This window comes from Pinus tabuliformis, chromosome 6 (assembly GCF_031772625.1).
Source record: "Pinus tabuliformis cultivar Carrire ecotype Pingquan chromosome 6, CPIR1, whole genome shotgun sequence".
NCBI classification, from domain to species: Eukaryota; Viridiplantae; Streptophyta; class Pinopsida; order Pinales; family Pinaceae; genus Pinus; species Pinus tabuliformis.
Window position 1 is genome coordinate 7,896,441 of NC_142292.1, and position 16,928 is coordinate 7,913,368.

General features: G+C 34.5%; 1 protein-coding gene and 1 long non-coding RNA gene across 3 annotated transcripts in view; one reads left to right on the plus strand and one right to left on the minus strand.

Moving 5' to 3' along the window:
- Positions 1-14,168, minus strand: part of LOC149256948 (IQ domain-containing protein IQM3-like) — a 119,769-nt gene extending 105,601 nt beyond the window's left edge. Inside the window, exon 1 of one of the 2 annotated variants that reach the window (XM_089413219.1) lies at positions 13,779-14,168. In XM_089413219.1, the coding sequence (XP_089269345.1) occupies positions 13,779-14,062 (284 nt within the window). In that variant the 5' untranslated portion in view covers positions 14,063-14,168. The remainder of the gene's footprint in view (positions 1-13,778) is intronic. The other variant, XM_089413226.1, reaches the window with a different exon arrangement.
- On the plus strand, positions 11,157-16,679 carry LOC149256949 (uncharacterized). The gene is made up of 2 exons (XR_016256391.1): positions 11,157-11,504; positions 16,365-16,679. It is a non-coding gene; the product is annotated as an uncharacterized LOC149256949 (long non-coding RNA).
- The last annotated feature ends 249 nt before the right edge of the window (positions 16,680-16,928 follow it).

Below are 16,928 nucleotides of genomic sequence, written 5' to 3' on the forward strand. Positions count from 1 at the left end.
AAACCAAGTGAACAATATCATTAATAATATTAATATTATAGTATTTTTTAATTTTCAATATTTTTATTAATATTTAAAATTTGCGGTAAAATAAATAAATGAACTAGCTTATATTTTTTTTAATTATTAATATTTATATGAAATTATTAGATGAATCACAAGAATTTTGGTTTTGTTTATCGATTTTATTAATTTTGGTTTATCGAGTTTATTCTGTAACCAATTATTATATTATTGGCTCTTCCAGCCTTGGACCATGTTTTATGTTTTTATGGAGCCTCAAAGCATAGTTTTAGGATAGGGTGGCATGTGGTAGGAGGTTTATGCTTCAGAGGAAAAATTGATTTCCTTAGAGGTTGGGTCTACTTACTTAGCTTGGATTTGAATACATCGATCAAGGCAACGACGAAAGAAAATTCCCTTATATGAACAATAATAATCCTGCAATTTAATTCAAAAATATTATATAAAAAAATAATTAAAATTATTTATTAAAATAAAATAATACTCATACAATCTATAAATAAATTAATAATTAAGCTAACTTCAATCAAATATTAATTTAATTAAATTAATTTTTATCAAATATATATTATATAAATATTAAAATGGAATTAAGTGTTGAGGTAAGGATTGAAAACTAAAAGCAATAATCAATCACCATCTAATATATATATAAATAAAAGAGCATGAAAATAACAAATATTAATTTAATTTATTAACTTCTATCACATAATTAAGAGTTTAAGTTTTTGAGAAAAGAAAGAAAATTAAGAACAACATGAAAATAACAAAAATTAATCATTATCCACCAGAAACAACACGAAAATAACAAATGATAAAGAGGCCATGAGTAGGGAAATATATTTTTTCCACTATATATTAAACATAGTATATCAATATCAAGCATGAAGTTTAAGCAAAATAGGCACATGGAAAAACTAAAATTAAGAGATGTATTAAAATAATATAATTTATAAAAAAAATTATTATTTTTGTTAAATTTTAGGAAAAAATAATAATTATTTGTGAGAATTGATTTTAAAGAATAATAATTATTTATTTAAACCATTTAAGAGTAGTATTTTGTTTGAAATGTTTAATTAAAATATTATATATTATAAAATTTATATAGTTTATTGTTAAGTAGATTTATTTTAAGCAGTCCAAAAAATATATTATTATTTTTATAAAAGTTCAATTTTATAAATAATATTTACTTATGATGAATATGTTGTAAAGATTTTGAATCTTGTTGTATATATAGATATTTCCATAGAACTATACTCAATAATCATAATACTATAACTTAATAAAAAATATCTATATAATAAATAAATCAATATTAATCAGTGAAACAATATGAAATTGGATTCTATATACTTTAACTAATACCCAATATACCACGGGATAATATCACCATGGATTTTGATGTGAGGTATCGGATGACAAGGTGAGGCCGTGACTATTTATTTGTCGTAAGGCCATGACTATTTATTTGTGGTAGTGGAACTATTCACCAATATGTATGTGATTATATTTTGCAAAAAGACCATGAAAAGATATAAAGTAGTTCAATTATTATTTCCATATGCATGGGACCACTTTGAATTGTTTAATTGTGTTTGCTTAAGATGTAATATTTTTTAGAAAAATTTCAACAACACTAAGGAAAAAAATGCATACCAACCCAAAACATTCAATCACATTCCATCTCTAAACTAATGGGTGAACTAAAATGTTAACAAAACTTTGGTACAACCAAAGTGAGGGTTTGAAAGGAGGTATCAAAAAGTTGTGAGATGGACACTCGATATATAATAACACTCTTATAACAATGTTGTACATTCCTCCACTCAAAAATATCCATTTAAATCTTGCTTTGGTATGATGTCATTTATGGGCACTAAAATAGTAGGGAACAAGAAGCATAAAAGGAGGTAAACCAAACAAGTAATTTTATTAAGAAGATTCATCTTCAAGTACAACAACAACAGAAGCATAATCAAGAAGTACAAACATATAAGAAAAACAAACTTGGTCTTGGGGGTAAAGTTTGGCTCAATCTCAATAAGCCCTAATTGCAAGGAGCAACCAAAAGTTGAAACTAATGAGGTATGGACCAATTAACATCATTGAGAAAGTCAATGATAATGTATTCAAACTAAGTCAAACCCCTCATATGAGAATGCTTTCGAGAATGTTTTCAATTTTGAATGAAGAAAACTTGCACCTATTTGAGTCTTCCATGTTGGATGAGATAGAAGAGCAAGAATTCCCATTTGTTGATGATTGTGCACCAAATGCACTCAAAGAACTAAAGAAGGATTTGGAACTTCAAAAGAAAGTTTGGACCATTCATAGAGAACATGATTTGTGACAGGGTGGATTTAAAGGTTAGCATTAGAAAAAGACCAAATAATATAAGAAAAACAAAGTTGGTGAATTGATCCCCCATATTTTTCAAAAGTAAGCTTTTGGGAACTAAGAACCTTATAATTAGGGAGTTATTAGCGATCACAAATCATTGAACCATACAAATGGAATGACGTGTTGTCTATTTTCTTTCGTTTCGTAGTAGGAAGGACAAAGGCTATATGTTTCACCCCAGTGGAAAGTGGTGCACATGACAAGTAACATAGGCCAACATGATACTCACAAGGCCTTGGACATGTGATAAATGGTTAGTAGCGCTTGTCAACACTCCAATCCCAAAGATTAATTGGAGTCATGATTTATTAGATAGGTTTGGAAGCACTTCCCATAAGGTGTAGACCAATTAGTGGCGTCGGGTTTAGTCCCCATCAAATCTTAGATTCAAATGTCATGGGGAGGGGTTGAGAGTGGGAGTGAATATTGAGGGTTACACTATTGCAAGTGGCATCCAAGCTCGATCAAATTTCACACAATCTTAGTAATAACATTTCATTATTAGATAAATTGTTCTTCCATCCAACACTGGAATTGGCCTAACATAAAATTAATATAATATTGAAAAATAAATAAATAAAGTTTAATCCCTCTCCCCATTTAATGCCATCACAATGAAATGTCATCCACGTGAGAACTTTATTGTTCAAGCATAACCGACCAAACACTTTCAATTTCATGGGGAGCTTCCACTTCCAAAGTTTATTATTTTGTGACCACCAGGGAATTTGAAACATGCATATAAGCCTCCCTCACAATAACCTTCTCATCCTTCGCATTCCCATTCCAATGTAACAAGTCCTCTTCCTACAAAAGGTTTACCCATGTCTGATAAAGGTCATTAATATATATAAATTCCAAAGTGTCACCCATTCCCCTTCCAAGCCCAAGTCTCTAGGGGAAAACCAAGTCATGCATGAACTTGGAAGATGAACGACTTTCTTAATATGAAACATCGAATGTGCTCTAGCCTTGAAACTTTGCAGAGAGGCTAAGACACATGCATTCACCAAGACCCACAAATCATTTGGGAAAATTCCACCTAGAGATGGTTTAATTAAAATAATTAATCATTTTTAATGTATTTCTAAGCCTAAACTTAGGAAATATGATTAATTAAAGGTTATTAATTAAATCTAATGCAAATTTTCTAGAAGAAGACGAAGATCAACTCCCAGTTACTCTTAGCCCTTGATTATGTTTTAATCTTGGTCGTTGGTGTTCTAACGAGAGATTATAAGAAGGAGCTTGATGGGCACTTGCAGAACATAACAAGATATTGAGATCTAGAGATCGAATTCTCAAGAGTAGCAACATTGAGTTGTCGGAGAGAGATCAAGTGATCTTCTTGCAGTGAGGGGCAGGGATAGTAGACCAAAGGGGATTTTTCCAGTCCTAGTAAGTGCAAGACAGAGGCATTGAGAGGCAACGCAGTGCCACGCAGAGGTAGCGCAGTGCTTCAGAGGGAATCCATAATTTTGTTGGGGAGCGCTCGAGATTCGGTGCCAGAAGCGAGGGTGCAAGTTTGGAAGGCCAGGGAGTCGAGTTTCCCGAGGCAGAAGATCAGAAAGAGGAGTTGACGTAGTCCCTTGAGCTGTGACGTAGTCACTGCATGAGCCCACGTAGAGACTGCGCAGAGATAACATAGGGCAGCTCATCCAGAGCCCGAATCAGTGTCAGATCTCTAGTGACAATATTTTCTCACTACCTCTTTGCCAATTTATTCTCTGTATCAGATACCCAGTTTGGGCATCCAATGGTTTGTACTCATATTACTACCGCATAATAATCAAACCCTCAACTGTGGCACTAGTTTTCCCAAGTTGGGTTTTTTCGGGGACATTGGTACAAAAACAATGGTGTAATTGTGTGTTTATTTCTCTCTTGTGCAGTATTTTGTTTCCACAGTATTTTATGTTGTGAAGGTTACAGTAGATTTTATTTCAATGTTTATTGTGTAGCACTGTAAATAACTTGATTCAGAAATTAACAAGTAGGAGAAATTTAATCAGTGGTTGCAATAGGGATTCGGGTAGACCGAATTTTCACATGGTATCAGAGCACAGTTTGTAAGTCGGAGAGCTCAGTAGCAGAAGAGGAGGAAGAGGTTCAAATTTCTACGTAGGCAGCAATTCAAAACCCTAGAGGCAGTGCAGTCCTTAGCCAGGAGGGTCAGTTTTTCATGGAAAATTTATTTCTCCGAGTGAGTCAACATAGAATAAAATTTTCTAGATCGAAGAGTACCAGAGGCAGAGGGAGTAGCAGCAGTTTCCTTGTAGAGCAGATCTTCAATTGGGACGCAAATTTTGCAGCAGTTTGCTAGTGAAAATAGCATCAGGAGGAAGGAAGAGCACACGTTGAGGGAATTCTTTCCTCATGGGACTTCTAGACATGAAGTTCAAATTTTCCTAGCAGAGCAGCAATAATTGTGTGCAGAGTTTCTCACTCCAGAAGGAAGTGTGAATATTTGGGCAGCAGTTGCGCAGAGGAGAAGAGGAGGAGTTCGACATTTTCAAAGGGATGGCATCGACTAGGTTGAGAGGTCAAGATCGGTTGGACGAAGCCTCTAACTATGTGATTTGGAAGGCTAGAATTTTCTGCCTTTTAGATGAGCATGATCTCAAAACTTATATCAATAGTGTGGTAGTTGTACCCACAGATGCAGATCCACTTCAAAAATACAAGAAGGAGATGGCGAAAGCTAAGAGGATGATTCTCAATGGGGTTCAAGATCACGTGGTATCTCACATAACTGGCAAATATACTGCCCGACAGATGTGGAAGGCACTAGCTATGTTATACGAAGGATCTTTCGAGTAGCGGAAGATGTAACTTGAGAAAAAGCTAAGATGCACGAGGATGCAAAAAGGGGAGCGTATAGACCCCTTCCTTACTAGGCTTCAGGATGTCTGGGACCAACTGTCTTCAGTAGGGTCAGAACCCCAACCTACAAAGTTTGTATGATTAGCTCTGAACAATGTTTCCGAAGCATGGCAAGTTTTCGTTTAGAGTATCCTGGGCAGAGAAAAACTACCAAATTGGGAACGCATGTGGGCTGATCTGCAGCAGCAGGAGATGAGGCAAGATCTGGTGAAGAGCACCATCAGTGGTAGTAACAGCAGTAGTGGGATGACGCAAGCAAAGGAAGAGGAAGATGTGGCCCTCGCATCTAAGGGGTAGCAAGAGCAGCGGAAGAGGAAGAAGGACATTTACAAGATCAAGTGCTTCAGGTGTGGTGAGTTTGGCCACTACAGCACTCAATGTCCTCTCAAAAAGAAGGACAAGGAGGAGAAGTAGGATCAACAGGCTGCATCCGCTGAGATCGACAGGTTGTCCTCCAGATTGGAGGAAGAGTTTGCCATGATCACCGAGTTACCTCCAGGGGTGAGGTGGGGTGATTTGGAGTTGTAGCCCCAAATAGCTACAGGTTGGACAGGATTCTTGAGGTGGTCCACCTCATGAATCATTACCTTGCTACGAGAGCCCAAGACATGCAGTAGCAGGATGGATCAGTTCCATTTGGTGCGGTCGAGTGCCAAAGTGACAGACGCAGTAGCTAGTAGCAATTAGAGACTGAGCAACGCGGAGCAAAGTTGGCAGTAGTGTTGTTAGCACATAGCAGAGTCAGCAGCAGTGCAGAGGCTTCAGTGACAAAGCAGAGTCTAGCAACAGCCAAGACTCGAGTGACAAATGCATCATACAGGCCACAGTTGGTTCAATATTTTGGATGCTTTTCCATTGTAGTTGCAACAACAACAATTGGAGAAGGTTGTAGTGCAAATGCAGTATTGATAGCAGTTCAACAGGGCCAACAACAAAACGGATGCAGAAATCAGAGTTGTGCAGTAGTTGATGGGCAGTAGAGCCAGACATCAGCAACACAACAAGAGATGGTGCAGAGACAGAGTGATGCTTAAGTGGGTTACAGCACTAGAGCACATTCCTCGCTAAGAGGGAGTGTTGATTTCTATAACATCGAATGTGCTCTAGCCTTGAAACTTAGAAAAGAGGCTAAGACACATGCATTCTCCAAGACCCAGAAATCGTTTGGGAAAATTCCACCTAAAGATGGTTTAATTAAAATAATTAATCATTTTTAATGTATTCCTAAGTCTAAACTTAGGAAATGTGATTAATTAAAGGGTATTAATTAAATCTGGTGTGAATCTTCTAGAAGAAGACGAGGATCAACTCCCAGTTAATCTTAGCCCTTGATTATGTTTTAATCTTGGTCGTTGGTGCTCCAACGAGAGATTATAATAAGGAGCTTGATGGGCACTTGGAGAACACACCGAGATATTGAGATTTAGAGATTGAATTCTAAGGAGTAGTGGTGCTGAGTTGCCGAAGAGAGATCGAGTGATCTTCTTGTAGTGAGGGGCAGGGATAGTAGACCAAAGGGGATTTTTCTAGTCCCGGTGAGAGGTTCAGAGAGGCAGCGTAATGCCACGCAGAGACAGTGCAGTGCTTCAGAACGAGTCCTTAATTTTGCTGGGGAGCAATCGAGATCCAGTGCCAGAAGTCAGGCTGTGAGTCCAGAAGGCCTGGGAGTCGAGTTTCTAGAGGCAGAAGATCAATAGAAGGAGGTTACGCAGTGACTGCATGAGCCCATGCAAAGACTGCGCAGAGATAGCATAGGGCAGGTCATCCAAAGCCCGGATCAGTGTCAAATCTCCAGTGACAGTGTGAGATATTTTCTCACTACCTCTTTGCCAATTTATTCTCTGTATTAGATAGTCAATTATTCTCTGTATCGAATAGTCGGTTTATTCTCTGTATCGGATAGCCAGTTTGGGAATCCAATGATTTGTACTTGGATTACTACTGCATAATAATCAAAACCTCAGCTGCTGCACCGGCTTTCCCAAGTTGAGTTTTTTTGGGGACATTGGTCCAAAAACAACGGTGTAATTGTGTGTGTTTATTTCTCTCCTGTGCAGTATTTTGTTTCCGCAGTATTTTATGTTGTGAAGGTTGTAGTAGATTTTATTTCGATGTTTACTGTGTAACACTGTAAATAACTTGATTCAGAAATTAACAAGTAGGATAAATTTAATCAGTTGTTGCAATAGGGATTCGGGTAGACCAAATTTTCACACCCATCTTCCACATTCCCATTCCAATGTAACAAGTCCTCTTCCTACAAAAGGTTTACTCCTGTCCAATAAAGGTCATTAATATATAAATTCCAAAGTGTCGCCCATTCCCCTTCCAAGCCCAAGTCTCTAGGGGAAAACAAAGTCATGTGTGAACTTGGAAGATGAACATATTTCTTACTCTGATTCATATAATAGATCCTTTTTTGGTGGAGAAATATAATCAGCTATTGCGGAAGACATGAGTTACCTGCAGAACCAATAAAGACATCTTCTCCAATCCTTACCTTTGTTCCATTGCCAATTTTCCAATATATGTTTCCAACTAGCCAATGTTTAATTTTTAAAAGAGAACGCCAAATGAAGGAGACCTCTTTGGATGTAGATATGTTCGATCTGATCCAAACATGAACTGGGATATCTGAAAGGTATTTATCTTTGACCAAGTCCTGCCATAAGCCTTCTCCACAAATCGCCCTCCAAAGTGTTTTAACTCCAAGAGCCTAGCCGAACCACTCCAAGTTCTTAAGTCCCCATCCTCCCTCCTTTTTAGGTTGTGTCAGATCATTTAACTTTACCAAGTGAAACTTCTTCCTATTTGCACTCCTTGCCCATATAAAATTGGCTATTAATGAATTAATCTGCTTGATAATGGATTTTGGCACCATAGCAATATGCATATAGTACATAGGCATGTTTTGAAGCATGACCTTGACAAGAATGAGTCTCCCTCCCCTGGTTAGCCATTTAGAGGTCCACATATTCAAATTCCTTTCGAATTTTCCGATTAACCACCTCCAATCTTGTTGTACACACCTATTGGGTTTAAGGAAAAACCCCAAGTAAGTAAACCCTTGAGCTAATGGATAAACGTGGACAACAAAGGATCAGAATTTTTCATTAAAATTCTAGCATCAACGTCAAAATTAATGAAAAAGACTTTTCCTTACTCGTATATAAATCAGTAGCACAACTGAAGGAATAGGTTATTTTCGAATAATTTCTCCACTCCATGAGAACACCTTTACCAAAAAGAAGGATATCATCTACAAAAAGTAGATGAGAGTTAGACAAGTTCCTAGATACTTGAATGCGAGTAATTTAGTCCCTCATCTTCTCCAAGTTTATAAGCCAATTTAAATCTTCAATTACAATTATAAACAACCACGAAGACAAGGAAAACCCCTATCTGAACCCCCTTGTTGCCTTAAAAAAACTAGAAGGAACTCCACTTATTAAGACTGCAAATTGAATAGAAGATACACACACCATAATCCATTGAACCACTCCAAAAGTGAGACTAATCTTATGCAACACCATACAAAGAAACCCCCAATCAACACAGTCATATGCCTTCACAAGGTCTAATTTCAGGATGAGGGCATTTTGATGTCTTGTTTTTACCAAGTGTAAGCACTCTTGAGCCACCACGATGGCACCATGAATTTGCCTCATTTTAAGAAAACCAAACTATTCCCGAGAGATGTAGGAAGATAATGTTTCTCAATCAACAAGCTATAATCTTTGATATCAGTTTGTAAACAAGATTACACAAAGATATGGGTCTGTAATCCTTGAGGGATTGACGCTTTGTAGCTTTTGGAATGAGAGGTATAAACATTGAATTCAGAGCCTCATAGAACTTTTTAGAACATCTGAATTCTTCCACCAACTTTTGTAAGCACGCCCCACCCCCCCACAAGAGATCAAAGAAATGAAGAAAAATCTCAACCATCCAACCATCTGGTCCTGGACATTTGTCCCTGGCAAAAGTCTTAAGGACCTTTTCTAGTTCAATAATAGTAACCATCTTCCCAATATACTTAGCATCTTCAGGCGAGAAGATAACTCGGTATGAGTCTAAGAATTCCAATTGATTATCAATGTCCACTCCTTCTCTAGCAATATATAATCCCCTGAAATATCTTACTGCCTCTGATTGCAAATTGTTTCAAGAGTATATAAGATTTCTGTTTGCATCCTGTAGATCCCAAATAGAATTATCCTCTTTTTGCTACATAGAAAAATGATGAAAAAACTTGGTATTGTTATCCCCGACCTTTATCCAAATTTCTTTGTTTTTCAAGCACCATTCTTCCTCTTGTAATCTCATAATATATCTCTTTCTATTCTTCAGTTCCATTATTTCCTTTCTGGTCTCCACAAAGAAGTAATTAGGATGAGTTGGGTTGTCTAGGGCTTCCATTTTTAATTCAATTTCCTCCAACTCAATCTGGTTCTTTTTCTTCTTATTCCTTTCCCATCTTTTAACGGCTTATTTCAACTCCTTAAGTTTAAAAGCAAACTTATCCATTTGTGAATCAAAAACAAAATCTAGCAGCTTCATCCAGTTAGCTCTAATCAAAGACAAAAACTCATTCTCCTCCAACCAAGCATAATAAACTTGAAAGGGATATTTCTGTAACATGGGATATAACCTATGGAAAAGGGGTTTTCAAGGACCTAGGAGATGGCCCATGTGCAAAATAGAGGAAGAGACAGTTACACATTTGATGTTACAATGTTCAGTGGTTGTTGGGATTTTGCTGACAGTTCAAAATTTATTAAACATTTCTTTAAATGGAATCTGACAAATTTACAAGATTGCATCAAGGAATGGAAGGATACCAACCCAAATTATGTCTCCCTTTCGTTTTATATTATGTGGGGAATTTGGAAAAGGAGGAACTCAGTCATTTTTGAAGAAATGTCCGTAGATATAATGAGAACACACATATAGATTGTCGGCTATTTTAGAGACCTGGGTCCTATATATAAAAGTAAAAGAAAAAGAACTATTTCTCTACCACATAACTATCTACAATTTAATATTGGCTACTTTGACAAGGCAACACATTCAAACATATGTTGTTCCAATGGTCTGATCTTCCTGGAGAGAACTCATTGTTTTACACTGTATTGGGGTGGAGGAAGAGGCACAAATTCGAAAGTCAAGCTAATTGTACTTTGAGGAACTTTAACTTTTGCTACGAATGTGGGGGTGGCTTCTCTTAATGTATTTGGGGATTCAAAGACCGTGGTAGAATGGGCAAATGAACATGATGTTCTAATTTCCTCATTGGAACATTCGAAGGATAGGGTTCGTGGTCTTATTAATTCCTTCAGTTTTATTTCCTCTACGCATATCTACATATCTACAGGCAAATCAATCATGGAGCGGATGATCTCTCTAAAAAGGTCTGGAGATACAACCATGAATTATCTTCATTAAAAAATAAGAAAAAAAATGCACTATAGTTGTTGTTGAGAGATTTTCTATTTTCTAATATTCAAGAGAAAATGATTTTTGTTTGTTGTTTTATATTTTGTAATTTGTATTCAGTAAAAATAGGGCAGTGGCAGTTATCTTTTGAAAACTTTGTTATGTAGCTATGATCCGAAAGTAGTAATGTTGAAATCCACACCTACAATGTAACAAATTACAGCACATACTGTTTTCTGTGCACATATTTTGTATGATGCATTAAAAATAATGCACATGTGAAAAGGCAACGTCATAATCTGGAGAAACTCTTCAAGATAAGAAATCCAATCCATGGTTGACAAGTGGCAAAGTGAAAATCCTTAAGTTAATGTTCGTTCAAGCTAAAACACCGAGGAATGAGTGAACCTTGAACGAAGGGTCGCACAAGCTATTGCAGTGAACCCAGCTAGCAAAGACCTTGAATCGACAAATACTTCAAAGCGACATGGAATCCATGTAAACATTGACACGTCATTAAGCGAAGCCTAATGGACAAGCAGTCGAGCATATGTAGGGCAGTTGCAATGTGGGATCTGAATCTTGCCATTTGGAAACTTTCTTAGAAGCAAAATCTCTGGGAGGGGAAAATAAACACATGTAACCTCGATTTGGAGCGGGTTCGGCCATCACCAAACGAACTGGCAAAGTTTTGGAGTTGCACCAGTTAAAGGCTCTAGCGGAGCTGAGAGCGGACATTGAAACCACAAGAAGAGGTAATCGATATTGTAACAATGAGCCTATTCCCCAGATATTGACGATCAATAATAAGGTGCTCTTATACGTTTTGAAGCGCTCTATAAGAGGGCGCTCTTGAACTTTTCTGTGTTTCGTTTTGTTGGTTAAAATTTGGCAATATAAATTTTTGGTAAATTTATGGGTTTTTATGGGTTAAAATGCTTTTAATGTGTAAATGGATTCAGCCTTAAAAAAACCTAGAATATTAGGATTATGAAAATCCTGAAATAGAATATTAAGATTATGAGAATTTTATAATTCAAATTTGTTATTCAAATCAATCTTATCGAGTTGGGGTAAAATTGACCGAATCAGAAAAAACAGAAGCTAAAATCAACCTAAAAAATGCTCAGGTAAAAACAGAAACATAAACTCAATGGAAAAATATGCTCAAGAAAAGACAGAAACATAAAAGATTTAGACTGTGGCCTATAAAAGCTCTATATAATATAAATTCCCCAGTAATTCAATAGAGAATTGAATAAGCCATATTTATGCTGGTTTTTTTCTCATATTAGGTTTTCCTGAAGAAATCTCTAAACACTACTTTACATGTGATTGTTGCTATCCATTCAGAATTCTAGTTTATTGAATTCATAGTCACAGCAATACAGAAATCTTGTTTATTGAATTCATAGTCACAACAATACATGGTAACTTCTTAAACACAAAAGTATATTTAATTAAGTTCAGTTATAAATTCATGTTAGTGAATATATCATCTAAATTCGTGTCGGTGAATGTGTCATCCACAGGCTGAGCGATTATAAATCATCCTAAATCCAAATACCAACGACATTTCTAAAAATATAAATCCCTAAATGTTACTATCCCTAAATTTTACTGCAAATATTTTATCCCGGCCATTATATGAATTGCATTAGCTTCACCCTTATAAATCCCTAAATGTTATTGCTGTAAATATTGTATCTTGGCCATTATATTCATTGCATCAGCTTCAGCCTTCTTTCTTTTACTTTGCAATCCATTTTTGGCATTTTTTCCTCATGATGCCCTTTTATAATGCAGTGAAAAAACTTACCTTCTTCTTTTTCTCTTTTGTCCTAATAATTACTCTTTGATAGACTCTGTCTCTGCTGACAACCGAAAGTAATTTGCCTTTTTATTTACTCTTACTTCCTGCTAAACAGAGACCTGAAGTCATCTTTGTACTCAATCCTGCATCCTTTCCTCTTACCTGTTCTTGTAGTAGTATGGGATATCCTTAAGTAATCTCATTACAACAACCTACCTTTAACCTGTAATCCAAATGTTACTAGCTGCAACTTCAGCAGTTTAGATCGGTTAACAAGAATTGCCATATTTTGCAGCTCCAGCATCTTCAGCTGGAAAGTCTTTCTCCACCAGAATAATCTTTCGTTGCCTCTTGTGAACTACACATGTTTACCAGCTGACCCCCAACTTCTTTGGGGTTACCCGGATCACTTACATGTATAACCACAGGGTCGCCTAAATTTAAGATTATACAGGCAAGAACCTTACTGATCTAGTTCTGCTATGTGGTGGGCTCTGTTTCCTTACCTTCCATGACACTAAGGAAGTCTTTCTTCAGTTGCAACATCCTCATCTTGCATTTCCAAAGGTGGAAACCGGAACTATGAGATAGCTTTATTGGTCTTTGGTTTTCTGCGATGATTGTGAGCATGTTTTACCTTCCAAACCTTATTCTAATGCTCACATTGCTGCTAGCAATCATATTTAATCAGTCAAGTCTGATTTTAACTATTATCTCCAGAAAATCAGAACTTTGACCATAATACTCTATTAAAAAATTGAGGAGAATGTAATAAAACTCAGTATATTAAAAATCATTTTTCTCATTAAATAAATTTGGTTTACACCGGACTCTTTAGATTCCAAGCTATCAATCTTAAAGCAACTTACCACAGAATATTTTATGCTATGATACTAAGCTCCTATTAATCCTTTGACTAGTAGATCTTAAACTACCTCAACATAACTTTGTAATAAGTTTATCAAATTAAATCTTAAATCCCAAATGTAAACCAGGATTACCTTATAGTAAGTTTATCAGAACCTTAAATCCCAAATGTACATAAGGATTTAGGATTTAGTAATGTAAACATTACCTTGTGTAAATTTGAACATACAACCACTAAAAGGAAAGATACAGAGAAAAAGGATACACATTCAACACAGAAAAATCATGAACTTATGTAAAACCAGAGAATAGCTACCGCTTTTGTGTGATAGATTAAAAAGAAACAAACCATAATTCCTCGGCCACTACTACACAGTCTGCGAGATTTCGCCTTGTTCTGTAGCTCCTATACACTTTCTGCAATTTGACGGCAGCAGCTGCTTCCTTCTCCTTCTCGGTCTTTCTGTTGTTTGATTTGAAGGCATTTGAACAATAGGAGGATGTCCTGGTTTCACCATCGTTCAAATTTACTTCAGCTCCTACTTCACTATTGTTAATTCTATTTTCTGGCTGCTCTTGAGTTTTAATGGTCTGTTGCAGACTAGACAGAAGGCTTGAGAGCAGGTTTCCCATCTCATCTCACGGTGGCCAGCAAAGAAACTAATGTCAATGGGTTGATCAGGCTGGTGCTGGAGGTGGAAAGATACTTACTGTGCATCATGACAATACACATGTTTCTGAGAATGAATAATTAATACATGTAATAAATAGGGAGAGCTACCACAAATCGTACCACCTGGCCCCATCTTGATGCGAATGAGGTCAGAAGGGCATTTTATTTTATTCCTAAACGACAATCCACCTTGCCTCTATGTATTTCCCAGGTCTTCGCAGATTTTTATCGATAGCTTCTTCCATGGACACATACATTGCCCAGCTCATCTTAAAATATAAAAGCGTTCTTGGCCCCATCAAAGGAAGATGTCCAAAAAATCTTATTGTACGCTCACTAAACCCAGGAAACTCTTATGCAAAATAGGTAGGTTAAACAAAATAACTATTTCAACTTTTATTCGTTTAAAATTTTTTTTTCTTAATTTTTTTTTACATGTATGAAAGTTGATCCTAACTTAGTTGTCAAATCAGCAGTGACGACAACTATCTCTTGCTGCTAACCACGAATGCAGGGTGATTCATCACCCTTAATCAAGGAAAACCACACCACTTGAAATAACCTGATGGTGGTCCTTAAAGGGGTAGGCTTTCACTCTGCTAGATGCCTTCTTTTTTTTCCATAGTTTCTAATTTTTTAATTTTGAAACATAATTTTTACTTTCCATATTTCATATTTTTTATTTAATTTGTAATAATTTAAATTTTAGAAACATATTGTTTTAGTTTCTTTTAAGTTATTGATTCAAATTTTATAGGAGTGGAGGGTTAGAGCTAACTATGAAAAACAAAAATATATTAGACTTGATAAGGCCTTATATAATTTTAATAATAACAATATCCAAAATGAACATTCAACATTAAAACTAACCTCACCCAAAATTCATCCTAATTAAAAACTAGTGCAATCATATAAATTAAATATAAGATAAATGTAGATAGGCATCAATTGATAATAACCATCAAAGCGCTTATTTCATTACAGATTTGATGTTGCTTTTAAAAAAAATCTAATACACACACAAATAAAATAAATTAAATTATAAATAAACTTTGTTACCATGTAAATAACATAGCTTATCAATACCACATGCTCAAAAAATAGTAACTCATTTTATTTGATGCTTGTTCATATGACATTTTTTTTAATTAGTCAATTTAATTAAAAGAACAAAAAAACATAACTATTTTGGAGATAAATCTCAACTTTTGATTTGTGTATCTTACTGTAAATTTTAAAAATATCCCATAGAAATTGTATCTCTACTATATTGATAATTAAACTAAAATAAAATTCCAAAAACCCTATTCCAAAATAAACACACTTATAAAATCCCTCTTTCTTAATTTTTCTATACTACATCAACAACTCATAAATAACTCAAATATTCCATGCTACATCAACAACTTATAAAAACTCTTAATGTAAAATAAGTATTATGAAGTTTATTTCATTTTAGAGAAAATAGTAAAACCTATCTTTCTTAATGTGTGAAACATATTTTTTATTTTCCATAGTTTCTAATTTTTTAATTGTGAAACATATTTTTTACTTTCCAAATTTTATAGAAAGAGTTGAGAGTGAGAACTAGTTATAGAAGAACAAAAAAACTAAAAAAATATCTAGACTTGATAAAACCTTATATAATCTTAATAATAACATCTAAAATGAACATTTAATATTAAAATTATCCTTATCCAAAATTCAATCTAATTAAAAGCTAGTGTAGTGGTATAAATTAAATCTAGGTTGTTAAAAATTGAAAAAAACAAAAACTACATCAAATTAATTAAATTATAAATAGATTTTGTTACAATGTCAATATATAACTTGTCAATACCACATCCCAAAAAAACCTTACTATAACATTTTTATTAATTAATTTAATTAAAAAACAAAAAACAAAAAATATAATTATTTTTTTAAATAAATCTCAACTGTATATCCTACTTTAAATATTCTAAAATATTTAAAAAAAATTATAACATTTATCTAATAATTATTAATTATTAAATTAAAATTCTAAAATAAAATACCTAATTTTTCTATATACACGAACAAATCATAAATAGCTCTAAAATATTACATTATTACTTCTTTTGTTGTATTGATGATAGCGACTAATTTAATATAATTTTCAAAAATTAAAATTAAATATTTTACTTAACACATGACTTTTGCATCGTCACGATCATCAGTCAACGCACATCTACACATCATATTTAGAAGCTGACTCAACATTCGGCATTGGTTAAATGACAGGTGGATGCAAACAACTTGATAGGACAAAGAATGGGCGGCTCTGACTATGTCGTTTTCTCTAAAAAGATGTCAACTTCGGGTCCTCGTAATTGCTAGCCACTTGCAAATTCAAACTTTCATCTCTTTGGGTTTCTCATTCTAAACTTTTCCATGCATCGAAATTGCATTGAAATGGTAAGAGGTGTTTCTTTAAATATCATAAAATTGAAAGTATTTAAAGTGTATGGGATAGCTTGATCAGCTATCTCCGTGATGTGAAGTTTTAGTAAAGTATTGATGTGAAGTTTTAGTAAAGTATATGGTTTAAGTTTCAAATTCTCTTAACTAACTATATGGGTCATGTGTTGAGATACATAGATTCGCTTAGAAATATAATAGTGGTTATGGAATTTTTTCATACCCATAAAATTAAAATAATTAAATTTATTAATTATTAATTATATATAATTTTTTATATTTAAATAATAAAAATAATATAAAATAAGTAAATTAATTTATTTTTAAAATTTATAATCTTATATAAAAAAGTAATATAATTATGAATGAAGTAAATGTTAGTTTATT